Genomic DNA, 26,505 nt, shown 5'->3' with positions numbered 1-26,505 from the left:
TCAAAGTAGGGTTTCAAACTAGTTTAAGCGCTTCGAATCAAATGTTCTCCGAGTGACCCCAAGGCACTTTTTTGTGCCTGATAAATGTTTGGAAGATGAGATGCATCTTACTTGGCATACACTCAGAAAAGATTAATCTTCTTTTCAGTGTTATGTGGAGATCACTTCTGCGAAATTCAGCCCACTTCCTGCTTAAAACAATCCCACCCACCCCTTGGATAACAGTGATGCAGGAAGTCTCCACAAAAACATGTTTCTTATTTCCAAATTCAAAAACTCCAGAGCAAAATCAACACAGGAAGTTATTCATTCTTACTCACTCTCCACATTGTTTATCAATTTTCTCTGTTTGTCTATTTTCATCTAATTTTCAAGTCTGTTGTGCAAAGTGGGGGTGATGAGGTATTCCCTTGACTCAGCATGAGGCACACTTTTATTTGCTGTTTTATTGAATTGTTTGTTTTTGTTGTCTGATTTTACTCCATGTGCAGCACTCTATGGAACAATGCTTGATTTCAAAGTGCTGGATGAATACAGTTGAGTTGAGTCTTTTCCTTCCAAAATCTGTATTGACATCGAGTCAAAGTAGAGGGGGTGATATGTCACCGATAATTGACACTTGCCTGTCTTGTGTGCCGACATCGTGAGTTTGATTTCCGCACATGACAGTGAATGTGTGTGTGACAAAAAAATAGGTGCTTACGTATTATCGGGAGGACCTTTGATTTTTACTTTTTCTTTTTTTTCACATGGTTTGTTGGTTAGTATGAAGATCTTTGATTTACCGCGCACTGAGGAAGAGGCTGTTGTGTTCCTTCAGGATCCTTACGTATTATTGGGAGGACCTTTGATTTTTACTTTTTCTCCGGGGCTATGGAGCTATGGCGCTCCGGGGCTATGGAGCTCCGGGGCTATGGAGCTATGGAGCTCCGGGGCTATGGAGCTCCGGGGCTATGGAGCTCCGGAGCTATGGAGCTCCGGGGCTATGGAGCTCCGGGGCTATGGAGCTCCGGGGCTATGGAGCTATGGAACTATGGATCTCTGGAGCTCTGGAGCTATGGAAGTATGGATGATCCAGCACCCTCCGTGGCTGACCGCTGGTGCTCGGGGTCGTTCTGGCCTCCGGAATTACAAATGTAATGTTATCGTTTCAATAAATAATTTACTTTAATTTTTGAGTCGTTTTTTTAAAGGTCCTCCCGATAATACGTAAGCACCAAAAAATATTTGTCTTCAAGTGTGTACACAGGAATTAATTTCACAAAACAAAGATAATCACAACATTAATTTCCATCCATCCATCCATCCATCCATCCATCCATCCATCCATTTTTTGTACCGCTTTGTCCCCACGGGGGTCGCGGGCGTGCTGGAGCCCATCCCAGCGGTCATCGGGCAGTAGGCGGGGGACACCCTGAACCGGTCGCCAGCCAATCGGAGGGCATACAGAGACGAACAACTATCCGCACTCGCATTCACACCTAGGGGCAATTTGGAGTGCTCAATCGGCCTACCGGGCATGTTTTTGGGATGTGGGAGGAAACCGGAGTGCCCGGAGGAAACCCACGCGGGCTCGGGAAGAACATGCAAACTCCACACAGGGAGGGTCGGAGGTGGAATCGAACCAGCACCCTCCTAACTGCGAGGCGGACGTGCTAACCAGTGCTCCACCGAGCCGCCCACAACATTAATTTATGTCTAAAAAAATTTTTGTCTTCCTCACATTTATATCATTCAATATTTGGTTTTCAATGTTTATTATTTTATACATTTATACTGTAGTTGTTTCACGTCTGAAATTTTATAAATATATACGTACTGTTTCTTTAAAATTCCATGTATTCCTCAATCTGATTGGATTATTCCGTTGTGACGCCTCCATTCCAAGTTTCCGTCGATGTGATTGGCTTGTTCCGCTGTGACGTTTACAGGAAGTGGCCACGCAAATTGCCAGAATCATAACATTGAAAGTCATTCTCCTCGTCCTTATACCTGTATTGTATTTTAATTGGATCAGCTCTTTGACTTTGAGTGTCGTTATATTAGCTGTACTAATGTAAAATGGTTTGTTGTTTACTTGAAAACGAACAGGAGAGCTCCTCTGCAACGTAAGTTCTATTTCATGCCTACTGGCCATTACTAACTTAAAATTGACACCGTTGTAATGTTCTTTATTACTCAAATATATGGAGTATTTTATATAGTATTGCATTTATTTACTATTGGTGTTGTTTTGAGGATACATCAATTGCGAGTTTTTGTTTTTGTTTCAGATGATCGCAGGATGAACGAAATGGTGGTCATGTGACCTTTACACACACGCACACACACACACACACACACACACACACACACACACACACACACACACACACACACACACGCACTAAAATAATATAATTTTTAAATTATTTATTTATTTTTGTGAGCATGCCTCGACTGGAAGTGTTTGCCAATGTAGCCCTGAGGGTGCCCAGCATCCTGGTGCTGGACCTGTTTTATAAGTATGACATCGTGGCTTTAATGGAGCAACTCAGGGTAAAAAACGATCATGTGTTCAGCAAGTACCGATGGCTCGTTTGTGACACGTTCTACCTTGGTGAGTTCTTCCAACCACCACCAATATATTCTGTATTAACTGATATTTGTTTTCTAATATTGGTGTAGTCTTCTCCTATTTTTGTTTTTCATCATTTTATTGTATTATCTAGTCATAAATTTGTTGCAACGTTGCTGTCCCAGTTTTTCTTTTTCAAATATTTTCACTCAAAAATATTTCTGATATTTTGTGTACGTGCATAGGTCACTTGCTGATGCTGGTTTTGCTGCTGCTTCCACTGAAACACATAGTGAGCGTCTACCTGCACGTATTGGCTGCCATACTGCTCTTTGTGGGACACCAAATCGCAAAGTCAGTACCCAAGCTTCAAATCAGTCATTTCTAAATTAGGGTTAGGTGTGTACTGTAATTGTTTACTGAATTGTATTGCTGTTGCCATAAGTCGGCCACGCCCCTTTGTGTTGTCATTTCCTTTTGTGGTTTCCAGGGAGTTCATCCTGGAGGAAATCCGGTCAGACCACCAGGGGGCGCCCTACCTCCACACTGAAGCTTTCAACAGATTCATTCGATCATTGACAAGTAAGTTCTGTTGCCTCCAAGATAAGGTTATAGGCTTTCAAATAATAAGCCATAATGTGACACTGAGTGGACGTTCCCTTGTAGGACAGCGCCATCTATTGAGCGACGTGTGTTTGTGTTTAGGTCAGCTCCTCGTAAGCGCACTGTGTGCTTTCCTAATGAAAACGCGCAAAGTGTGGCTCTTCTGGACCCCCGTTCTCCCCCTGCTGGCCCGCCTGGGCGGCGCCCCCGCAAACCTACTCCCTGCCATCCAAGTCTTTGCCTCTACGCTCAGCGAGGTCGCCTGCGAACTCTTCCTGCTCTTGGCACTCTACCGCCTCACCAAGAAGGCCTTGTCATTCAAGATGGAGGTGCTTTCATTCATTTTGCCTCCTTCTGGTGTCATATCTTGAGAAACACATCTTCGTACCTTTTCTTTGGTTCTTTTATTTTTTTAAACAGTTTTCAGCTGACCTGATATTAGAATCCCGCACAGGTGTTGGCGTTGTCCCGCCTGCCGGCGGCGGCTATCTCCTTGTGGACTGAGTTTGCTGTGCCGCTTCTGTTTAGCGTCTTCTGGGTGGTCCTCTTCGTGGTCCACTTGTGCTCCAGCGTCATGTCTCCTGCCGCCTCGTTCACCGCCCATCAGAGCCTTCTCTTCTTCGTGCTCACCAGGTGAGCAAGCCAAGACTGAAAAGTCACCAGTAATTAATGCCCATCCCTTAAAATGTTTCACCGTACCTATGTATCGATGACTTAAGACCAGGGCAAAGCTCGATTTTTGTTCTTCTACACACTTCAACATTATGGTACGAATGAAGCTCCTCAACTGATTTGAAAAAAAATAAAAATAAACACTGGTAAAAGTAGAAGTGCTGATTGAACACAAATGTTTCAATAAGAATTTTAAAAAAGTACAAAGTTAGGCAAACTTTAGTTTAGATAATAAAAAATGTGGTGGTCCTAAAAAAAAATAGTCAAATAGTAAAAGTCGTTTTGTGTGTGCGCGTACCCAGTGTTTCCGAATGCTGCGCCACGCCGTACTCCCTGTTGGGTTTGACTTTCGTGGTGTCCTACTTGGCTCTGGGTCTGCTCACGTTCTGCAAGTGGTTCCTGGGGAGCCATGATGACGCCCTGAACAACCACAACGTTATGCACAGGTGAGCATACCCTTTCAAACTCGACTTTTGGAGACAGCTTAAGTTGCATTGCTCTCTGTTAGGGGGGTGACGGAAGGTGTGACGCTGCTGCTGCTGGCCCTGCAGACCGGCCTGCTGGCGACAGCCACGCTGCAACGAACCTTCCTGCTCAGCATCATCTTCTTCATCGTACTCACGTCCACAATGCAGGCCATGGTTGAAATCGCGCACCCACTCGTCCTCGCTCTGGCCGCCTCGCAAAACAGGTGCTCACCTCGACTCGCCTGCACTACTTTTGTCCGAGCAAAACACACTGTGACAGTTGCTCGAGAGCGAGATGCCACGAGATGGTGGCAAAGCACTACTTCTATCTGAAGAAAACTTCTCAATTTACTTGGTAGATGGTAGATGGTAGTAAAGCACTACTTTTGTCTAAGGGAAATAAATCTAGAAAGGTTTTTCTGAAGCCATTATGTTTATGTTTTGTTTTTTTATTTCCTTGTAGGAGTGTGTGGAAGCACTTGCGTGGGCTCAGCGTGTGTCTTCTTCTGCTGGTCTTTCCAGTTTTCATGGCATATGAAATTTTGCAACTCTTCCATATGGACTTCTGGCTCCTCATTTTGGTGGCAGGTTGCATGCTCACCTCCCTTCAGGTAGGCTCAGAACATTGTAGCTCTTTTAAGATCATTTTTGGTTCATCAAAAAATTTCTCTGTTTGAAGTGGTCATTTTAGACTCCTCCCGCCCATTGCTCGGGCATTTCTTGACTTTTGAGGTGCACATGACAGTTTTTCCTCAATTCAGCTGTGCTCGCCGATGCGCTTATTTTGTACGCTCTTGTCGGCACAGATAACGGGCACGCTGTTCATCTACTCCCTCTTCATGCTGGAGTTGTTCCGCAGCGAGCCTGTGGACAACCTGGACGAGGTCATCTACTGGGTGAACGCGGTGAGCCGCTCGCTGGAGTTCGCCGTGGCGCTGTGCGTGGTGGCGTACGCCCTCTGGGAGTCGCTGGTGGGCGAGTGGAGCTGGACGGGCGCCTCGGTAATCGTCGTCCACTCCTACTGCAACGTGTGGCTGCGGGCGCGCTCGGGCTGGCGCAGCTTTGTGCTCCGCTTGGAGGCCGTCAAGAAGATCAACTCTCTGCCCCGGGCCACGCCGGAGCAACTCAGGCAGCACGACGACATCTGCGCCATCTGCTTCATGGTCGGCACCTGCTCATTTGCCTCATCATCCATTAATCATCCACGTTGATTCATGAAGTTGACTTGTGCACGCGCATTCGCAGGAGATGACGTCGGCCGTGGTCACGTCGTGCGATCACTTGTTCCATGCCAATTGCTTGAGCAAGTGGCTCCATGTGCAGGGGACGTGCCCCATGTGCCACCAGACGGTCCCAGCCCACCCGCCGACCCACCGTGCTAGGGAACCTGATGCTTCGACACCGCTGGAGCCCGACGCCGGGGGTCTTCTGGAGGAAGACGACGACTCTGTGGAGGAAGACGATTTCGACTCGGCGGAGGATGATTTTCTTTGATGTTTATTTTTTGTCTTTATTTTTTTGTCTTTATTTTTCACAAACGCTACAGTCCGGTCATATGAAATCAGTTTCATGCTAGCATATGAATAGACAAACAGGATAAGGTGCTCTGTTTTTTTTTTTCCCCCTCAAAGACTCCTGGGTGGCCTCATTGTTGATTTTTACTAATCCTGTATTTTGGCCTTTGGTCTACATGCAAACAGACTTTGTTGATTGGTGGAAAGAGAATATAAGGGATTAAGATTTTTTTTTTTTTTAAACAACTGTTGATTGTTTGTTAAAACCATGGAGTGAATTCAACAACTATTTGAAAGCTTAAGGAGGAACTCTTAGTTGTTGGGTTTATTTTAGAAGCTAACATGCCAAACCAAAAATAGAATCAAGATAGTGAGTGCTTCGCAACTGTGGTGTGTTTCACAATCATTAAATATCTGTATATAATCTTGGTCCTTTGAAATGAAGTTTATAAAATCAAAAAAATATTCTCTAGGAATTAGTCCTAAATTTGTATTCAATCAAAAATGAATCATGAATTTAATTTCAATGTCTAACCTGGGTTGAAAGTACGTTAAGGATGGAAGGACAAAATAACTATTTTGTACAATAGGATACTTTTTACTGTGGTCACTTTCTACGATGTCATTAAGGTGTGGCTTTTTTTAATCAAACTTTAATGAGAATGAAACCTCACTTTCAATCCATGAACACATTTGTTGAATTCAACTCTGGGTTAAATTTAGAATCTGGTTGGACAACACAATGTGGCTTCTGCGCATTTTTTTTCAAAACTGAAATGTGAATTGAGGCGGCTCGTTGGCACACTGGTTAGCACGTCCGTCTCACAATGAGGAGGGTGCCGGTTTGATTCCACCTCCGACCCTCTCTGTGTGGAGTTTGCATGTTCTCCCCGTACCTGCGTGGTTTTTTTCCGGGCACTCTGGTCTCCTCCCACAATTTCTGCAAATCAAAACTCTTTTCAATATCTTGTGTTGCCCCCACATGCTTGTATGCATGCTTGACAACGTCGCGGCATGTTCCTAATGAGACGACGGATGGTGTCTTGTGGGATGTCCTCTCAGATCTGTCTAAGGGCATCAGTGAGCTCCTGCAAAGTCTCACGAGTAACGTGGCGGCGTCTGATGGACCGAAACATTATGTCCCAAAGGTGTTCTATCGAGTTTAGATCAGGTGATTGTGAGGGCCATTTGTGTCAATTCCTTCATCCTCCAGATACTGTCTGCATCCTCTTGCCACATGAGGCCGGGCATTGTCGTGGATCAGGAACAACCCAGGACCTAGTGCACCACCGTAGGGTCTGACCATGGGTACAAGGCTTTCATCCCGATACTTAATGGCAGTCAGACTGCCGTTCTCTAGCCTGTAGAGGTCTGTTCGTCCCTCCATGGAAATGCCTCCCCAGACCATCCCTGACCCACCACTGAACCGGTCATGCTGAATGATGTTGCAGGCAGCATAGCGCTCTCCTTGGCTTCTCCAGACCCCCCCCCCCCCCCCCCCCAAAAAAAAAAAACTAACTAAGAAAACGGATCAGTCCTAGGGGTAATTCGTTGAACGATTCGTTTGAACGACTCTTCTGAGTGAACTGATTCTAAAGATTCAGTTCACCGAAAAGAACTGGAATTCACATTTCGATTCGAAATGTGAATTGCTTCGACGACGTCCTCAAGGTGTGGCGAGAACAACACATTTCCTCGTTGCTAGGTTTCAAAAATACGGAGAAACCAAAATAACACACAACTGCATAATTGTGGCAAAACAAGAATTATTAAAATAAAACAATGTATACATTTTGTATTCATTTTTAGATGATGCAATTACAACATTTAAATATTTTATTGGAATATTTTAATAACAAATTTAGATAAATACACAAAATATGTATCACTTATCAGGCGATGTATATATAAATGTTGAAATGAATATAAATAAATAAAATTAAAAAGCCTGCTGAAATAGATCAAAATTAAGATGAATCGTGTTGTTTTTTTGTAGCAAATATGATTTCATTCTTCTGTGTCATTTCATTTCTTGTCATTTCATTTTAATCAACGTGAAATTTACTCAGTTCAACACTTATGTGAGTGTTCGTGCATGCGTGTTCGTACGCGTGCACGCAGAGCCTGCATCCGGGCCACAGTTGTTTTGACGTCGCCCACTCGCCCCGCCTCCTCCGGGTTGTCGTCATAAAGGCTCACTCGCATGCAGAGACGGCTGCTGGCTAGCTAACGGCATCAAATCGACACGGGAAGCTTCGTGGTCCGGCTTTCTCTCCGCCCTCCCCCCTTACCTACCACCCCTACCCCGACGACGATACGGAATTTACGGGGACAACTCCAGAGACATTTCGGTGGCTAAGAAGAAAATAAGCTGATTGAGAATCGGCCCGGCTTCGCTTCTGTCCCCTAGCTTCTTTTTTTAATTTGTTCGTCGGCGCATACGTAATTCCTTTTTAGCTTCATCGGCTAACTGTGTGCTAGCTCGTAACGACAAGGCCCCGGGCGTCGTGTTGTGTGCGTGCGACACTTACGTCGTCGGTTCTCACGGAGCGAGGCCCCAGCATCCTGGCATATCACGGCCGGCCTTCATCGCTCGGATCGACAACCACCAGCCGGAGCAGCAGCCGCCGCAGCAGCCCAACACAAGGATGGCTTTGAAAAGGATTAACAAGGTATCATTGACACCCCGACTCCTCGCCCGTTAGCCGGGGCTAGTGGCAACCCCCCGGTTCTCCTGTTATCGTGATTACGTCGTGAAACATTGTCGTTGTTTTTCTTACTCAAAGAAAAAAAAAAATAACCACCACAGTGACTGCGACTTGGTCACCACCCCGGTTTGAAAAGTTGAAATTGGTTCTTTACGCTAGCTGGTGTTAGCAGCCTAGCTGACTCCGGAGCGCCCCGACACCGCTCACGGCTTATATAAACACACATGTCCGCGCTAAGATTGCAATCATGGCAATCGTGGCAAGTATTAGCGTCGTGTTTGTACTCTTTGAAATGTGATTCAGCTCGTTCTGCAACACATATCTCGTACTCATGCACAGGCGGCGTTTAACCAGAAACCATGAGTCATATTTTACGTCAAAAGCGTCGTGGGTGAAACATGTCTGTGCTATGCGTCGATGAATATACTCAACCCAGTCGGTCACGCGTTCACATGCTGCTCAGCCGGCCGGCTTCTAACATGCCAATTGCCATTATTTTCGAATAACAGATAATGACAGGCGTTTATTAGAAACGTATTTACCCGTGGAGGCCGGGTGGGGCAGTTTGGAGGGGGGGGGGGGGGGGGGTCAGTGTGCCCCCACAACCCTCACTTTGAAATCGCAGCAGGCCTAAAAATAAAATGTTTGATGCTTCAGTCTCGTCCTGCTTTAAACTGGTTTGCATAATCGGAGGGCCAAAATTCCTCTCACTACTTGATTACAAGTACAGATAATTTAAAAAGTAGAAATGCTGATCAGCATGTGTGTAAGAAACAAACAAACATTACTCTCTTTCCTGAGCTAAATATTCAATCCTGACTCTACGTCCATAAAAATGCACAGATACTATTCACTGTGACCACATCGCCAGGCTGACATCCCTTTCCTTGTTGGATACATGTCTGGCATTGGGAAAAGCAACAAGTAAACGATTAATCTGGAATTAATGAATTAGCAAATTGACAACTACTTTGATCGTTGATTACAAGTTTAGAGTCCTGTCAGTTCTCAGAATTCTACCCTCTCAATAGTAAATCTTGTTCAAACTTGAACATAGACAATGTTGAATCAAAATGATAGATTTGTGAATTTCTGCTTTTTATTTGGATAACGATGATGGTTTTTGAACAAGTTACAAATTAAACCAGTGACTGAATCCTAATTTATTTTGCAATGCCAATTTGACTCAGCAAAGTGTCGTATTGCTCTTCCTAAATGTCAAAGTTGCTTAATCACTAAAACTCCAAAATGTACCAATCTATTGCTAATTGTTTAAGCAAGGTTTTTTTGCGCAGTAATGGACAAATCACTTTGGTCCCTCGTGAACCAAAGCAAAGAAAAACATTGAATTTCAAGCTACTGTCGTGGCATCAAAACATTTCTCCCCATTTCAGGAGCTTCAGGACCTGGCTCGCGACCCACCAGCGCAGTGCTCGGCCGGCCCAGTGGGCGACGACAGTAAGTCATTATCAAACGTTCGACACTTCCGAGCGCTTTTCTCGGGTCTAATCGTCTCATTTGTCCTTTCTGCAGTGTTTCACTGGCAAGCCACAATCATGGGCCCTGTAAGTGCAAATCCCATTATTATTTTCCCCCTCGTTTAAAATAAATGTCATTCTTTTTTTAAGGCCATAATTGTTTGAATTTTTTTTTTCCCTTTGTCCATTCAGAGTGACAGTCCATATCAGGGAGGCGTCTTCTTCTTGACCATTCATTTTCCAACAGACTATCCCTTCAAACCACCCAAGGCAAGCAAGCACACTCAAAAGTCACATAAGACGGTCCAACGTTGTGCCTCACATCTTATTTGTCTTCCAGGTCGCGTTCACGACAAGAATCTACCACCCAAATATTAACAGTAATGGCAGTATCTGTCTGGACATTCTCAGATCACAGTGGTCTCCGGCACTTACCATTTCAAAAGGTGACTTGCTCCTTCGCTGTTTCGACTTCTTGCCGTTAAGATGCTTCTGGAATGTCACACCTGAGTTTCTTTTCCCCCTTTTTTTTTTCCCCCCATTTATTTTTTTTACTTTTTTCGGTGCAGTTCTTCTCTCCATTTGCTCGCTGCTATGCGACCCCAACCCCGACGACCCGCTAGTGCCAGAGATTGCACGAATCTACAAAACAGATAATAACAAGTAAGTAAGGAACTGGAACAACAGCAACATAAAAATAAAGGCTCTAAAGAAATAAAAGGCAGTTTTGGGCTCTCAAACCTGCAGGGTTAATCCAGCCTATGCAAGTTTTCAGCCCCAAAGTTGTCCGGCGTCATCACTGTGGTTTTTGACGTGCCCGCTCGCCGACCTCCCCGAGCGTGCTGAGTCGGTCGGCGCGGTTGCCTTAAAGAACAAACCAGATTTTTATCCTGCTCAAAAGACAATTGGAATGACACTCACAGTAGGAAGAAACTAAGACACAACAGCCAAAATTCTTCACCCTGGAAAATGATTTACACTTTCTGCAAACTGACATCAATTTGCTGGTGAATTTAAAAAGAGAGATTTCGTGAAAAGAAAATTCATCAAATTGGAGTTTCTCCTATTTTATGCCTTCATTACATTACATTACTGCTGTAGGCCACAACACGTGGATAAATGCTGGATGTGTACATGACTCAAGACTGAGTAGTTCTCTGGACCTTTAACTCAGCGGTTAGCAATCTGCGCTCCCAAGCCCGTTAGGCGCTGAGACTGGGTTCTATGCCCAACCAGACAAAAATAAAGATTTCAAATGATGTGAATCTCAATTCAGTTCGAACAAAAGTTTTCAGGTTGCGCATGTAAATGTGTAGTCATTGCCTTCTTCGGCTCGCCGCTTGCTTGTTTTAAGCTTGTTTCTACAGCTCAGTGGCTCTAGTGGTAGAGTGTCCGCCCTGAGACTGAAAGGTTTTGGGTTCAAATCCCCGCCGGATCATACCAAAGACTTAAAATGGGACCCATTGCCTCCCTGCTTGGCACTCAGCATTAAGGGTTGGAATTGGGGGTTAGATCACCAAATGATTGCCGAGCGCGTCACCGCTGCTGCTCACTGCTCCCCTCTCCCCCGGGGGAAGGATCAAAATCACATGGGGATGGGTTAAATGCAGAGGGCAAATTTCACCACACCTAGTGTGTGTGTGACGATGATCATTGGGACTTTTAACTTTAAAATGAAAGTGTGGTATTGTGCTTGCATATCTGCAGACTAGATGCTAACATGAACATCTCCTTGCAGGTACACCAAAATGGCGAAAGAATGGACACAAAAATATGCAATGTGATGGAGGAAAAAATGGTCTGGTGGCAGGAGGGGGGCGCATTTCTTTGGGTCAGACTGAAAAAAAAAAAGTTGGTCTTTTTTCCACTTATATATATATTTTTTTGTTTAATCCAGAGCATTTTACACCCCCCTCTTTGGTTTTCTCATCTGTGCGCTAATAAGAAGGTCGTGTTTTTCTCTCAGGATGCGTGACGACAAATTTTCCAGGATTTTTATTTTCTCTCCGGTTTCAAACACACACCCTGTTTGGCCATGCATGATTAGCCAACACACACATGCGCGCGCACACAAAATTGAATTAGTTAACTCCATCGATTTGGCAAAAGACAAAGGGAGAAAGTGGCTTCCTGTGAGCAGATGACCGCGTGGTCCTGTTAGCATAGGAAGCAAGCAGTGAGCCGCGGCAACAAGCGTGTACAGAAAGAAAAGCACTGCAGTCCAGAGACAAAATATTAAGTATGTTGTATTTTATGCATGTTAATTATAAAAAAAACGTAGGCTACTATATACAACACATGAATTTGGTTCCCCCTCTTGAGGCTTTTATTTTATTATTTTTCCTCTCCTCCGAGCTCTAGAAGCCACTAGATGAATTTTTGGCTTATGCCCCACACGAACTGTCTTCATGTACGCCCCCCCTCCCTCCCCAACCCCACAACTATGTATAATGCGAAGCTGGTGGTTGAACAACTCACGGCTGTTTTTAGTTTCCCCTTCAATAAAGTTACTTCAACCTAAAGTGTGTGAATGTTGGTCTCTTTTGTTTTGGGTATAATAGGTATCAAAGTCAAGGCCTGGGGGCCAGATACGTCATTTTATGTGGCCCCCGAAGACTAATTGTGCATCCACTTAACCTGTCAATACTACAGTTACAAATTGTCTAAACTTTTAAAAAATACAGATATTGCTAGCAATTTTTGTTCCCATTGATCTTTTAAAAATATTTGAACACTTTTTACTAATCTCCGGTTTCAAACTTAGTTTTTCAGTTTGTTGATGGTCATAATGGCCTTCCGAAGGAATACTGACTACGATGCGGCCTACGACAAAAACGAGTTTGACACCCCTGGTTAAAATAGTCAAGAATCAAAATTCTAAAAGTTTATATAGTCTCTATATTTTATTGTTTATTGTAGTTTTTCTCGTTTACCCTTCATTTTGCCAGTTCCAAGTTTCGTCAAAATTACAAATTAAAGCACACTGGAACTTGTGAAAAAAATGTTTCTTTTAATGTAGTGCAAAGTACTAGATTTTCTCAAATCTGGCCTTTATTTAAAACAATTTAGCGCCGCAGTCTTATCAGCAGTCCCACAAACCGCCTTCCCTTGCCTAAAATCCGGTCACGTGACCAAAACCCGGAAGTAACTCGTGACTTTACAACTGAGCGAAGATGAATGCATACGTTTTAGTCTTCTTTCTTTTATCGTTTGGAGTTTGGAGTCATGGTAGTCTTTCTCCTCTTGTCCAAAGTCTGGACGGGGAGTGGAATTTGTGGAACTCCAACAAGTCCATTTCTCTGCCCGCTCGGGTGCCAGGCTGCGTCCATACGGCGCTTCAGGAGCGAGGCTTCATACAGGTCACCTTAAAATAATATTTACATTCATAATCCCAATGAAAAGTCACAAGTGTTTCATTTGGCATGTTTTAGTCAACGGTAACTCGAGCTCACACGAGAAAGACAATGCAATTTTTACGTTTGTACCTTTTTTTTTATAGCTTACCATATTTTCCTTTCTAATATTAATTGACCAACTTTTGTTCACTGTATTAGCTTGGTAGTGATTACTTTATATTTTTGCTTTGCTTACCTAGGCATTAGTTTATTGTATATTTTAATATTTATTTTTGAGTTCGTTTTTTTTTTTTTTTTTTTAACAATTTATTTCCCTTGTCGCTCCTGTTGTTTATTTTGCTATTTTACTTGCAGGAACCCTGCCTTGAATGTAATTTTCTTTCAAAAATTAAAAACAAAAAATCACTTGCATTGGTGTGATCCATACCTTTTATTTAGCCTTTGTTTGTCTTTTTGTTTTTATTTTTGTATTTTACTCTGTAAACGTTTGCTGCATCTTGCAGGACCCTTACTTCCGCTTCAATGACCTGCTCTATGAGTGGATCTCTTTGGACAATTGGACATACGCCACCACCTTCGAGGTGTCCAAAGAGCTCAGGTCAGCAGAGAAAACCACCATTCACAGATTGGCCTAAAATGTCCTGCTTGCATTGCATTGTTGGCATTACAGACAAATAAGAACATCTAACAGACATTAAAAAATCAATTTTATAAAATATGTATATAATTTTTTTACAGACCCATCTTTGTAACTGTCTTCGTCAACAGGTCCAAGCGGCAAGTGCTTCTGATATTAGACGGCGTGGACACGGCGGCGTCCGTTTGGCTCAACGGTGTGTTGGTGGGCCGGACGGACAACATGTTCTGCCCATATGTGCGTTCACCCCGTCTGTTCGTCCTTTCCACAACTCTTTCAACGTCTTTTTCTCCCGCAGGTATTTTCCGTCCAAGGGCTGCTGAAGGCCGCGGACAATACGTTGACTGTTCACATCCTGTCGTCCGTCGTGTTCGCTGCCCAGAAAAGGAACGCTCACACCGCCTACAGCGTACCTCCCGAGTGTCCGCCCGACGTCCAGAAAGGACAATGTCACGTCAATTTCATCAGAAAAGTGAGTCCCAACAGGGATTAAAATAGCCTGAGTTTATATTTTCTTCTTTCATTTTCTTTATAGCAATTTTTTTTTTGTAAATTTTTTATTGGTTTTAGTTTTTAAATCAAACAGTTCTACTAGCAGTGACCGTTCATTTATTTGTATGCCGTTTTCCAGGGTTTATTGAATTTTTTATGTTATAAAAAACTAATTCCAGTGTATTTCAATGGGTATCCGATTTGCCAGTCATGAAATAAATCAACTTGCGTTTCAAGGCACCACAGTAATCTGGAACGAATGTTTAGTGAATCTAGTTGTTTTTGCTTCCTGTGTGTGTTTGTGGCTCAGGCCCAGAGTTCCTTCAGTTGGGACTGGGGTCCGTCCTTTCCAGGCGCCGGGTTATGGAAAGGCGTCCGCCTGGAGGCCTTTGACCTGCTGCGCCTCGTCCACTTGGCCGCTCTTCCTCTCTACAGTATAAACATATTGTAAAAAATATACAAATATTGTCAAAAATTGCAACATAAATTCTGAACTACAAAAAACATAAAATGTTTAAAAAAATAAAATAAATAAATAATATATATATATATATATATATATATATATATATATATATATATATATATATATATATATATATATATATATATATATATATATATATTTTTTTTTTTTCCAAACAAAATACCCCAAATTGTTGGAATTTGAAAGAAGTTTGAATGTTTTTGTGCGGTAGACGGCGTCCGCTCGTCGTGGTCGCTGCAGGTGGACGCGCTTGTGGACGCGCTAATGCCCACCTCGGCCCAAATCACGCTGGACTTGCCTGAGCTGTTCTCCAGTGTTACCTTCCTGACAAACATCCGCCAGGGTCCAGGCTTCACCTACACCTTCACCCTCCACGTCAATGCGGTATGCGGCTGTGCTAATGCGTACGTACGTGAGGAAAGACATGATCAAGATTTTGTTTTCAGAGCAGCAACGTGAAGCTGTGGTGGCCCAATGGTCACGGCCAACAAACATCTTACCGCCTCCTGGTCACGGCGCGTTTGCTGGATGGGTTTTTGCTACTCCAGGCGGAGTCAAAGGTAGGAGCTCACTTCCTGTTATTGCACCCAGCCAAAATATGACATTAAAAGGAAATATTATTCTGACAAAAATATTAAAAAAGAATGTGTCAATGTTACATTATCCATCCATTTTCTGTACCGCTTTGTCCCCACGGGGGTCGCGGGCGTGCTGGAGCCTATCCCAGCCCTCATCGGGCAGTAGGCGGGGGACACCCTGAACTGGTTGCCAGCCAATAGCAGGGCACACAGAGACGAACAACCATCCGCACTCCCACTCACACCTAGGGGCAATTTGGGGTGCTCAATCGGCCTACCAAGCATATTTTTGGGGATGTGGAAGGAAACTGGAGTGCCCGGAGACAACCCACGCAGACACGGGGAGAACATGCAAACTCCACACAGGGAGGGCCGGAGGTCGAATCGAACCCGCACCCTCCGGCGGACATGCTACCTACCCAGTGCTCCACCGAGCCGCCCTGTTACATTATATTAGACAAAAACAATGTAAGAATATGCCGAACAGTTTTTTTGGGGGGGACAGCTCCTGTTTTTTTGGAAAACGCGTTTGTGGTTTATCCCATTTTTATTTTACTTTGAACATTTACATGTCATACTTTCATGTACCACTAGAGGGAGCCACCCCGCTACACTTAGAAGATCTCGTCAGATAATTGCCTCAAACAATCTTGATGGGTTAATGTGCCTTCCTCTTTGTTGTTTTCTTTCCCCCTGTCGAATTGAAAATATTCTTTAAAAATCATTCACAAATGTTCATTTTTTTGGCGGTGCCTGGTTGCCTCCCCCGGGGAAAAAAAAATGGAAGTAATCAAAGAAGACTGCATCCAAGAGAGTCATTCAAAGCCCTCGCTGTGTGTTTAAGGTTTACTTCCGCAGAGTGGAGCTGGTCCAGGAGTCCATCGCCGGCTCGTCGGGTCTGTCTTTTTACTTTCGCATCAATGGGAAGCCGATTTTCCTCAAAGGCTCCAACTGGATCCCAGCACACTCTTTCCAAGACAGAGTCACCCCTCATGTGTACGTACGTCTTTTCATTCCGAAGTCACTTTTCCCAACGAGCTCCAAATTTTGCCGTCTTAAATTCCTGTCCTGTCGTGAAAATCTGAAAACAAATAAGTGTCATATTTATTGTAGTCGACTCGTCGTGTTAAAGATTTGAAGAGATGCTTGCGTTGAGCGCTTTGCCTCCTTGTCAGCTTGGAAGACTTGCTGCGCTCGGCAGTCGAGGCCAACATGAACGTTCTTCGCGTTTGGGGCGGCGGCGTTTACGAGCAAGACGCCTTCTACGAGGCCTGCGATGAAAATGGCCTCATGGTGAGCGCGGCCGAGAATTTCTGTGCCCTCCTTGTTCATGTTGTTGGCATGTTTGCATGTTTGCCTTCAGGTGTGGCAGGATTTCATGTTCGCTTGCGCCATGTACCCCACCGAGGACGACTTTGTGCGCAGCGTGATGGAAGAGGTCTACCAACAGGTGGCGCCACATGAGTTCCTCCGTTCTTCTGCCGGCATCTCATCCTGTAGGAATCCTCCTTTCTTTTTCTGTCTGTTTTGTTTTTCACCAGATCTGGCGTCTGAAATCTCACCCGTCCATCATCGTGTGGAGCGCCAACAACGAGAACGAAGCGGCGCTGGCCACTGACTGGTTCCACATTCCTATCTGGAAGCGGCCTGTCTACTTCAAAGACTACGTCACGCTCTACGTGGACAACATCATGGCAGTCACAAAACGGGTCCGCCTCCTTTTTATGATATTATACTTTCCACAACATTCCTCAAACCGGCGTCCCACAGGAGGATCCCAGTCGGCCGTTCCTGGTCTCCAGTCCCACAAACGGCGCCGAGTCGGAGCGGGAAGGGTACGTGGCCAGCGATCCGTACGACCCGCGCTACGGTGACACGCACTTCTACAGCTACCTGGACGACTGTTGGGACTGGCGCGCCTTCCCCCGCGCGCGCTTTGCCTCCGAGTACGGCTTCCAGTCGTGGCCGTCGCTCTCCACACTGCGGCCGGTTAGTGTCACTTTTGCTTCCAAGGGACAATCGAAGCAAACAATTGTGCAAATTTATACATTTCTGATTTTGAATTAGCTGAATATCAACTGATCAATTTTAGAGTGTAACATGTCAAATGGAAGGAAAAAGCAAAATTGTTCACCAAAGTTGGACTCAACATTGCAGGTGTCTCTTGCGGAGGACTGGAGCTTGAGCAGCCGTTTTGCTCGCCACCGTCAGCACCACCAGGATGGAAACCAGCAGATGCTGAAGCAGGCGGCCCTTCACTTCCACCTGCCCAACTCCAGCGACCCACTCGCCAACTTCACGCACACGCTTTACCTCACACAGGTGACAACAAGCGTCTGTGACCCCGATGCAAGCAGACTGTAACGCTCTGTCCATGATTTGTTTTCAGGTGATGCAGGCTCAGTGCGTGAAGACTCAGACAGAATTCTACCGGCGCAGCCGCAGCGAGCTGGTTGGGGGCCTCGGAAACACCATGGGTGCACTCTACTGGCAACTCAATGACATTTGGCAGGCGCCCTCCTGGTCGTCCATCGGTAAGTGGGTCCGCAAAACCTGCCGTTTGCTGTCGCAGCCTCTGTCAGTTCCCGTTACCCGGCAGAGTTTGGCGGCAAGTGGAAGATGTTGCATTATTTTGCCGTCGACTTCTTCGCCGACGTCCTGCCTGTCGCCTTTGAGGACGACGACACATTGCTCATCTATGCCGTTTCTGACCTGAGCCAAGACCTCAAACTCAGAGCTCTGGTAGGACCTGATGCAAATTACTAAACTACTTTTAAAACAGAATTTAAAAAAAGTCAAAACAAAGCGCAAGCTAAGCATCATAAATAATCCAAACTGTTGTAACCGTGCCGTCCACCAGGTGTCAGTCTACGCATGGAGCACCCCTGAGCCGCTTTGCACTCTGAAATCTGATCTTGTGGCGGTCCCGGGAGGAAGCGCCATTGCGGTTTTCAAAGGACGCGTCGCTGCCCTACTGGCTGGATGTGGACGCTGCAGCCGCCTCAGCTGTCTGCTGGCCTTTCGCCTGGAGGAGGGCGACGGCGCCCAACGCGGTCCCGCCAACCACCACTTCCTGTGCTCGCCCAAAGACGCCCTGGGCCTACGACCACCAAACATCACAGTGAGACAATTTAGTTTCAGAATTCTTTCTAGAGACAATTACAGATCCAGAATTTCTTCTTGGAAACCCCAAATTATTTAGATCCAGAATTCCTTCTTGGAAACCCCAAATTATTTTTAGAGTAACTTCTTTGTTTAGTTATCTTAAAACCCACAAACATGCACACACAATTTAAAAGCTTGGGCAGCTATGGTTTGTTTTTAAAGCATTCTCGAAGTCAAGTTGAAAACACTGTTGAAAACACTGTTGAACCCCCTGCAGGCCAAAGTTCGCAAGGACGAAACGGGATTGGTGGTGGATCTCCAGGCGAGCACCGTGGCTCCTTACGTGTGGCTCGACGCGGGCGACATTCCTGGACGCTTTAGCACCAACGGCTTCTTGATGACATCCAGGAACAGGACAGTGGCGTTCCGCGCCGGGAGAAACACAAGCGTTACGGAACTATCCCAAGCACTCAGCGTCACCTCCTTGAGCGACCTCTACTCGCCTTAAATCGCCTTGAAGGCAGTCGCTACCCGATCATGATTGCCTGTAAGTTCACTGGGAGGGCACCTGATTTTTCTTTCCAACTTGGAACCGCTAAGATGACACGTTGTTTGTATGTAAATGTCAAACATTCCTTATCCTCTGCCAAAAATATTGAACTGCAGCTTTCTGAGCAGACGTGACCATCCACCTGTGAATATGCATGTTACGCATCGATTGTACAGTATTGCCCTCTAGTGGAAGTCACGCAGACCAGAATGAACTGCACAAAGAAGCATGAATTGAGGCACAACCTGTTAAATTATTTGCATTCTTCATAATTGATCAATTAGTATTTCCAAAGACAATAGTGCTGAGTGTGCAAGTTGTGTGAAATGACAGTCAGTCCTACGCATATATGGGGTCGATGCGACCCCAGTGAGGACAAGCGTTATAGAAAATGGATGGATGGACTGTATTTTATTTCTTCAGAATTGGTCAATTGCGCAAGGAGCCAATCATTGGGTTTCCAGTGCGCATGCGTAATGTTCCCACCAACAAATCATCCTTTCTTTACTTTTGTTTACCACCCCCTTCAGTCAAACGTGACTTGAGACCCCCCCCCCTCAAAGCTCCTTCCTGCACGTGCGTGTTTGTTTGCGCGTGCTCGTGTGGTGCATTCCAATTGAGGGGGGCGGTATGTGCACAAAGGAAATCATTGGACCTCGTGCACGTGGTCGGTCGCTCACCTCCATGTTTGCGTACGCCAGTGAGCTTTGAACCAAACTCTTGATTACCTCCTGCCGGAAAAGCGACGTACTGTTGCATTGCGTGCGCATGCATGTGTGCGGTCATGAAGTCGTCCTTGTGGAGGAGTTAAAAACTTTCTTTGGGGGGGGGGCACGTCTTCTCAAAGGAGTCCTGCGTGTAAAGCGAGCAAGACATGGCTGCGCTTTTTCTGCGACTTTTGGGGGTCGTGTTTCTCGTGGAGGTGGCCCACGCCCGGGAAGCTCTCGCGGCAGGGCCCACAGAGTTCCTGCAAGACATCGTGCACTTCTTCGGCCACAACGAGTCCATGCCCGCGCGCAACCTGGAGGAGCTCCTGCACATCGTCGCCGCTCGCAGGAACCAGGACGTCAACGACGACGGCAACCCGCTCCACGAACGCAAAGTAAGGGAACCCAGCGGACAGTTCATTAGGTACACTAGGTTCGTGCGACGATTACATTATGTTTGCTGCTCCTAATATTTCGATAAAAGGGGCAAATATTAGGAGCAGTTCTCGCGTGTCACTCAGTGTAAAGGGTGCAGCCATATTTTATCTAGAATGTATATACATGGTGTTTATGTATGTGTGTGTAATTATTAGGTATTATATATATGTGTGTGTATATATATATATGTATACATGTGCGTGTGTATATATATATATATATATATATATATATATATATATATATATATCCATCCATTTTCCGAACTGCTTTGTCCCCACGGGGGTCGCGGGCGTGCTGGAGCCTATCCCAGCAGGCGGGGGACACCCTGAACTGGTTGCCAGCCAATCGCAGGGGACACAGAGACGAACAACCATCCGCACTCACACCTAGGGGCAATTTGGGGTACTCAATCGGCCTACCAAGCATATTTTTGGGGATATGGAAGGAAACTGGAGTGCCCGGAGACAACCCACGCAGACACGGGGAGAACATGCAAACTCCACACAGGGAGGGCCTGAGGTGGAATTGAGCCCTTACCCTCCTAACTGTGAGGCGGATGTGCTACCCAGTGTCCCACCGAGCCGCCCCCTCATATATATATATATATATATATATATATATATATATATATATATATATATATATATATATATATATATATATATATATTTATTTATTTTTTTCATTCTCTGCTCCAGTAACATTGCATCTTGGTCTGTTTGCGGCCGTGGCTTTTAGTGCCTGTCGGCCCAGCAGATTTTGTCCCACTTTGGCCTTCCCAACGTCAGCCGGCTGAGCACTGGACATCTGGAGGCCATTTGCCCCGCCGTGTTGACCCAGGTGCTCGTGCCCTCCTGTCCCAACACCGCCCCCATGATCAGCACACCGTCACCGCCACCCGCGCTCCACTACTCAGGTCAGTCCAAAAGAAAAACAACGCCACAATGAGCGGTAACCTCACAACAGGAAATTTGCTAGCTCAGGTGTAAACAAACAAAACACATATTCAAGGGTACAAAACAAATGGAAAAAATTTTTTTAATGAAATTTGCAGTTAAAAACAATGTTTTTTTTGGCAAAGGAAACCCAAATTTACAAAATAAAGTAATAATACAAATTTGTGAAAACTAGTGGCTAATTCCTGGCTTGTTGTGACAGTTGCGATTACAAAAGAAAAATTATCTTGCTGGCCGCGAGTGACTTGCTGAGGTTCCGACCTCGCTCTCACACGCTGCTTGTTTTTGTGTGTGTGTGTGTGTGTGTGTGTGTGTGCGCGCGTTGGGTTGAGCGAGTTCCTCTGCCACAGCTTGTCAAAAAAGCCTGAGTCAGCTCCATTTAATATTTATCAGCAGGGTGTTATTAGTTAGTAATTAATAACTCACCACTCTGTCAAATGTAGTGTATTACACTAGATAGCACACTTCACTGTGTGTGAGTGTGTGTGTGTGTGTGTGTGTGTGTGTGTGTGTGTGTGTGTGTGTGTGTGTGTGTGTGTACACAGGCAAGCACAGCATCTGGATAAATGCCATTGTGATTTTGTGCAGTTTGGGGTTGGGGCTTTCTGTCGGTGACCGTGATCAACCTGGCGGCGCTACTGGGCCTGCTGCTCATCCCGTTGACGGGCAAATCGTACTTCCCCAAAGTTCTGACCTACTTCATCGGCCTGGCCATTGGCACGCTCTTCTCCAACGCTGTGCTGCAGCTCATCCCGGAGGTGAGCCGCCTTTCCAAATCGTGAGGGGGGTCCTTGCTTGCGCCTTGATCTTCAATCTCTGTCATCGTCATCGAGGCTCTGGGCTTCGATCCGAAATCGGACAACTACGTTTCCAACGCCATCGGCATCTTTGGAGGCTTTTACCTTCTCTTCGTGGTGGAGAGGATCCTCACCATGGCGCTGCGCGTCGAGCACCAGGTCCGATTTTTTTTGCACGCCTCTGTCATCCTTCCTTCCCTATAACTCTTTTCTGTCACATCTTCTGGGTTCCTTCCTTGGTTCCTTTTTCCTTCTTCTTCTGTCCTTCCTTTTGTTGTTATTTCTCATCTGTCCTTCATTTTCTCTTTTGACGTCCTTTCATCCTCACGTTTATCTTCCTTCAGCCCATCTTAATTTTTTATCACGTTTTCGTCCGTTTCTTATTTCATTCTTCCTTTCCCCCTCTCATCCTTATCTCCTCGTCCCTTTGGGTTTTCTTCACTTCATCTTGCTTTCACTTCACATCCTGCCTTTATCTTGTTCATCAAGCCTTCCTTCCTCCTTTCATGCTCACCTATTCACTTTTGTTCTTCCGTCGTCTCCGTCAGCACGGCCCGTCACACCTCGTCCCGGCCGATGACTCGTTGCCCAACGGTGACGCCAGCTTGAGGAAGGACTCCAGCCTAGTTTTGACGAGCATCAGCAGCATCAACACGGCCGAGCGCAGTAGCGTCAGCTCCGAACGCACCAACGCCAACATCATCCCCGAGCAGGTCAGAGACTCGGCAAACCGTATGGTGAACAAGTCCGACTTAAATGCACTTGAACGCTAAAAGCTTCACTTTGTGTCACATGTGCCATCAAATAAGCAGCCTCAAATCTGGTAATAAAAAAAGGAACACAGCGGTCGGTGCCTTGCAGTGGCAGTCCGCTCTGAGTCAGCAGCACATTTTGAACAGATCTTCAACAAAGAAGCTTTGAGATGTTTAATGGCGCTCCCAGTAGCCAAACTGAATGTAAAACAAAGACAAACGCATATTGTGTATTTAAAACAAACGCATTGATTTGCCTTAGGGAAGCCAGCTTGGCTAAATGCTAACACACGGTGCTTGACAGTGTTCATCATAGCTTGTCACGCCAAACAGCCAACCATTCTAGGGTGTTCTGATTCACATTCAGCAAGTCAGCGTTGTTCAGGCTGCATGATCTCGGAGGATATGCTCGATGGTCTGGGCGCCCTCTCCACACTCACACGACTGCTAAAGCATGGTTGGACTGTTTTGGCGTGTCATGTTAGAATTGGTCTCCTTGCAGATTAACGGGGTCACGATGAGAACGTTCCTAACGTGTTGACATGCTAACTGTTAGCATCAGCCATTGCAGTCCGAAGTTTTGCCCTCAAATGGTCAAGCAAAACATGTAGACATATTATAACAACAGTGAGACGTGTATATTCTCTATCTTTTATGAAACATTTCTCATTTTACAGCATCTTGCTATAAATTATCAGTCGTTGAAGAAGTCTGTTTGTCTTGGTTGGCGTACTTACATCTGGTGGCCAAGGTGAGCACACCAGAAGATACGATGAATTGGATTGCGACATGAAATCATGATGCAACTTTTCATTTATTACATTCTAGTTCTATAAAGTGCAACATTCTCGGGTGCTGTTTGACACACTTTTACTGGCGTCCTATTTTTAATGTCACGACATGTGACCGCGACAATCAGTTATTTGGTGAAGCTGTGCACTTTGTCCGCCACCTAATCACCTAATGAGTGCTTTTGATCTTATCAACTATAGTCAGTCATCATTATTTACTGGATGTGTTCATCGGCGTCGTTATCGCGGGTGCGCCCGCCTCCGACCACTCGTTGGACTGCGCTCAAGTCACATCATCAAAAAAAAAAAATAAAGAACAAGATTTGCACTGCCGTCGAGGTTAACATTTAACCAGCCAGCAAACAAGATCGAAGCAAACAAAGCGGAAGGACGAAGGAGGTCCTTCCCCCTCCTGGTCAAAGGCAGAATTGTCCGGCCGGAGCACAAACGACGCCTTGTGCCAGTGGGCACACATTTGCCATTGTGAGGTGGCCAAGGCTGCCGATGTGCGTCCGTTCTCACCTTGACATCAACATTCCTCAAACCTCAAACACTCATCTGCTTAAGTTTGGGCCGGAAATTTCTTGAGAAGTTGTCGAAGAGTAATTGCTGTTCAAAAAATATGCAATAGATTATAGACACAATACATTAATGGTATATTTTAAAAATATTAACAACATAAAATCATAAATAGACTCTCAAAATAGTTTCAAAATAGTTACTACAAAATTGTGTAGAATAATACACATGTAATCCCCATAATAACACAACCAATTAAAAAAAAATTAAATGATTGAAATAACAGACTAAGCAATTTTTCTTAAAAAAAAAAAAAGTCAGTCTAATAGAAAGAACTGTGAAGAGGTTTTTTTTTTTCCCCCTGTTGTATGACTTGCAGGGCCGGGCGTGCTGCTGCCTGAGCGGCCAGCGTCTGTCCAAGGTCAAGACGGTGGCATGGATGATCACGCTGAGTGACGCGGTGCACAACTTCATCGACGGCCTGGCCATCGGCGCCTCCTTCACCGTCTCCACGCTGGCCGGCTTCAGCACGTCCACCGCCATCGTCTGCGAGGAGTTCCCCCACGAGCTTGGTACTCATGAAAACAAATATGTCATTTTTTTTATGTTTCCCATTCATGGCAACAAAATCAGAATTTAAAAGTAGTTTTCAACACTTGATCTTTGACTGACATCTAGTGGCAGCTTGTAAAAATGCATCAAGTGTGACACTGATGATGATGTGGTTGCTGCTGTCCAGGCGATTTTGTGATCCTGCTGAACTCGGGCATGAGCGTGCCCCAGGCCATCTTCTTCAACCTGCTTTCGGCGCTGGCGTGCTACGTGGGCCTGGTCTTTGGCATCCTGCTGGGCACCAACTTTGCCCCCAACGCCATCTTCGCGATCGCCGGCGGCATGTTCCTCTACATTGCGCTGGCCGACATGGTAAAATGAGTTTATTTTATCAAAGAACCAAAACACAGACACGGCACTCACTGAAAAAAAAGGGCTATCACTTGTCTTTATCAACATTTTTAGCTCCGCCTCCGACACTATTGTGATAACTTGAACCCTATGCCCTGACCCTACAGTTGACGAACAATTGGATCAAAACAACTCAATCTGGGTCCAAAAATGCATCCAAAGTGTTCTCAAGCATTTGGCTGAGTATTTGGCTGCATATTTTTTGCCTCGAATAATAACGCAAGACTTTCTACGGCTTAGTTTCCCGAGATGGACTCCATCGCCCGGGAACAGAAGAGTACCTCCTCCAAGGTGGTCTTCTTCCTGATCCAGAACGCCGGGCTGCTCAGTGGCTTCACCATCATCCTGCTCATCACCATTTTCGCCCGAGACATCAACCTGGGATGACGGTCGGAAGGATTTCAAAACGTTTTGTGCAAGCAAAACCAAATGAACTTCACACACAATAGGAAATTATGAAATCTCCTCTGATTTGTCTTAAAGAGAGAGCCATTATTTTTTTTTCCTTTTAAAAGACATTGTGGTTCGTGCTGGATGCTTTTTAATTTTCACCTCAGTTTTTGTGTCTGTGTGTGGGGAGGGGGGTTAAGTCTTTTTTTTTGTCTTTACTTTGTCGTAAGATCAAACTTTATTTTAGAAACATTGTTTAAATGACGCAGATTTCTCATTTAGGTTTCAGAGGGTTTATATAGCTTTGCTCAAGTTTATTCCGATTACACTGAATGAAAATGTGTGAATCGGACTTTGATGGAAAGAAATATAAATCTAAAAACCTAATGTTTATTTTGAATACTGTAACTACATGTCATGATTTGTGTAGTGGTGCTTTAAAATGTTTACCTTTTTGATTTCTCTACATTCTGACATTTAAAGTGTTTTTATGAAATTTTAAATTTGAAGCACGATTAACTTATTTCAAGTTGAAATATTAACAAATGTTTCACTGTGGACATTGATGTCCTTTTGTTTCTGGACGAATGAACATATTGCTGCTGAAAATGAAATAGAGACTTAATTAATTTGGTCTTTATTTTTATAAATTTGAAGTGGACTAAAAATGTTGCCCTTTATTTCTTCATCTTCACCTTCATCTTCTTCCGCTTATCCGGGGTCGGGTCGCGGGGGCAGCAGCTTTAGGAGGGACTCCCAGACCTCCCTCTCCCCAGCCACTTCCTCCAGCTCATCCCGGGGGATCCCAAGGCGTTCCCAGGCCAGCCGAGAGACGTAGTCTCTCCAGCGCGTCCTGGGTCGACCCCGGGGTCTCCTACCGGTGGGACATGCCCGGAACACCTCCCCAGGGAGGCGTCCAGGAGGCATCCTGATGAGATGCCCGAGCCACCTCATCTGGCTCCTCTCAACGTGGAGGAGCAGCGGT

At 45.2% G+C, this 26,505-nt stretch overlaps 4 protein-coding genes across 8 annotated transcripts; all 4 read left to right on the top strand.

The window, feature by feature from the left end:
- The first annotated feature begins 1,929 nt into the window (after positions 1 to 1,929).
- LOC147045543 (RING finger protein 145) lies at positions 1,930 to 7,305 on the top strand. Of its 3 annotated transcripts, none has more exons than XM_085931243.1 (11): positions 1,930 to 2,108; positions 2,274 to 2,599; positions 2,803 to 2,911; positions 3,048 to 3,139; positions 3,263 to 3,489; positions 3,615 to 3,793; positions 4,135 to 4,278; positions 4,341 to 4,523; positions 4,763 to 4,910; positions 5,106 to 5,462; positions 5,545 to 7,305. In XM_085931243.1, the coding sequence occupies exons 2-11, from the start codon at positions 2,431 to 2,433 to the stop codon at positions 5,791 to 5,793; spliced, it is 1,857 nt and encodes a 618-aa protein (XP_085787369.1). In that variant the 5' UTR covers positions 1,930 to 2,108; positions 2,274 to 2,430; the 3' UTR covers positions 5,794 to 7,305. The 3 variants fall into 3 exon arrangements, with proteins under 3 accessions (XP_085787369.1, XP_085787368.1, XP_085787370.1); XM_085931242.1 differs by having other exon boundaries at positions 3,603 to 3,793; XM_085931244.1 differs by lacking the exon at positions 2,274 to 2,599 and having other exon boundaries at positions 3,603 to 3,793.
- Positions 7,306 to 7,991: 686 nt separating this feature from the next.
- On the top strand, positions 7,992 to 12,521 carry LOC147045542 (ubiquitin-conjugating enzyme E2 D3-like). Of its 2 annotated transcripts, XM_085931247.1 has the most exons (7): positions 7,998 to 8,485; positions 9,916 to 9,979; positions 10,055 to 10,086; positions 10,192 to 10,269; positions 10,340 to 10,445; positions 10,569 to 10,662; positions 11,738 to 12,521. In XM_085931247.1, exons 1-7 carry the CDS (start codon positions 8,462 to 8,464, stop codon positions 11,781 to 11,783), a joined length of 444 nt encoding a protein of 147 aa, XP_085787373.1. In that variant the 5' UTR covers positions 7,998 to 8,461; the 3' UTR covers positions 11,784 to 12,521. The 2 variants fall into 2 exon arrangements, with proteins under 2 accessions (XP_085787372.1, XP_085787373.1); XM_085931246.1 differs by having other exon boundaries at positions 7,992 to 8,485; positions 9,916 to 10,086.
- A 610-nt stretch (positions 12,522 to 13,131) lies between these two features.
- Positions 13,132 to 19,661, top strand: manba (mannosidase, beta A, lysosomal). 2 transcript variants are annotated; one of them, XM_085931240.1, is made up of 17 exons: positions 13,132 to 13,358; positions 13,859 to 13,953; positions 14,124 to 14,229; positions 14,291 to 14,464; positions 14,795 to 14,918; positions 15,183 to 15,355; positions 15,418 to 15,531; positions 16,394 to 16,545; positions 16,725 to 16,842; positions 16,913 to 16,999; positions 17,091 to 17,258; positions 17,320 to 17,538; positions 17,707 to 17,871; positions 17,939 to 18,083; positions 18,149 to 18,291; positions 18,410 to 18,670; positions 18,932 to 19,661. In XM_085931240.1, exons 1-17 carry the CDS (start codon positions 13,173 to 13,175, stop codon positions 19,160 to 19,162), a joined length of 2,661 nt encoding a protein of 886 aa, XP_085787366.1. In that variant the 5' UTR covers positions 13,132 to 13,172; the 3' UTR covers positions 19,163 to 19,661. The 2 variants fall into 2 exon arrangements, with proteins under 2 accessions (XP_085787366.1, XP_085787367.1); XM_085931241.1 differs by lacking the exon at positions 16,725 to 16,842 and having other exon boundaries at positions 15,423 to 15,531.
- Positions 19,662 to 19,857: 196 nt separating this feature from the next.
- slc39a8 (solute carrier family 39 member 8) lies at positions 19,858 to 26,176 on the top strand. Its single transcript, XM_085931245.1, has 8 exons — positions 19,858 to 20,306; positions 21,091 to 21,268; positions 21,897 to 22,066; positions 22,142 to 22,264; positions 22,654 to 22,818; positions 24,547 to 24,739; positions 24,907 to 25,091; positions 25,371 to 26,176. The coding sequence occupies exons 1-8, from the start codon at positions 20,079 to 20,081 to the stop codon at positions 25,515 to 25,517; spliced, it is 1,389 nt and encodes a 462-aa protein (XP_085787371.1). The 5' UTR covers positions 19,858 to 20,078; the 3' UTR covers positions 25,518 to 26,176.
- The last annotated feature ends 329 nt before the right edge of the window (positions 26,177 to 26,505 follow it).

This window comes from Syngnathus leptorhynchus, chromosome 15 (assembly GCF_054491065.1).
Source record: "Syngnathus leptorhynchus isolate UIUO chromosome 15, UIUO_Slep, whole genome shotgun sequence".
Lineage (NCBI taxonomy): Eukaryota > Metazoa > Chordata > Actinopteri > Syngnathiformes > Syngnathidae > Syngnathus > Syngnathus leptorhynchus.
Note: the sequence above shows the minus strand (reverse complement) of the source record. Positions and strands in the feature narration are given on the sequence as shown.

Coding starts and splice junctions, on each gene's coding strand:
- LOC147045543 (XM_085931242.1), top strand. CDS start 2,431: ATGCCTCGACTGGAAGTGTTTGCCAATGTAGCCCTGAGGGTGCCCAGC. Junction 2,912..3,047: donor GTGGGACACCAAATCGCAAA/GTCAGTACCCAA, acceptor TGTGGTTTCCAG/GGAGTTCATCCTGGAGGAAA. Junction 5,463..5,544: donor TCTGCGCCATCTGCTTCATG/GTCGGCACCTGC, acceptor GCGCATTCGCAG/GAGATGACGTCGGCCGTGGT.
- LOC147045542 (XM_085931246.1), top strand. CDS start 8,462: ATGGCTTTGAAAAGGATTAACAAG. Junction 10,087..10,191: donor AAGCCACAATCATGGGCCCT/GTAAGTGCAAAT, acceptor TTGTCCATTCAG/AGTGACAGTCCATATCAGGG. Junction 10,663..11,737: donor TACAAAACAGATAATAACAA/GTAAGTAAGGAA, acceptor ATCTCCTTGCAG/GTACACCAAAATGGCGAAAG.
- manba (XM_085931240.1), top strand. CDS start 13,173: ATGAATGCATACGTTTTAGTCTTCTTTCTTTTATCGTTTGGAGTTTGG. Junction 17,000..17,090: donor TGGAAGAGGTCTACCAACAG/GTGGCGCCACAT, acceptor GTTTTTCACCAG/ATCTGGCGTCTGAAATCTCA. Junction 17,872..17,938: donor ACACGCTTTACCTCACACAG/GTGACAACAAGC, acceptor ATTTGTTTTCAG/GTGATGCAGGCTCAGTGCGT.
- slc39a8 (XM_085931245.1), top strand. CDS start 20,079: ATGGCTGCGCTTTTTCTGCGACTTTTGGGGGTCGTGTTTCTCGTGGAG. Junction 22,265..22,653: donor CGCTGCGCGTCGAGCACCAG/GTCCGATTTTTT, acceptor CGTCTCCGTCAG/CACGGCCCGTCACACCTCGT. Junction 24,740..24,906: donor GGAGTTCCCCCACGAGCTTG/GTACTCATGAAA, acceptor GCTGCTGTCCAG/GCGATTTTGTGATCCTGCTG.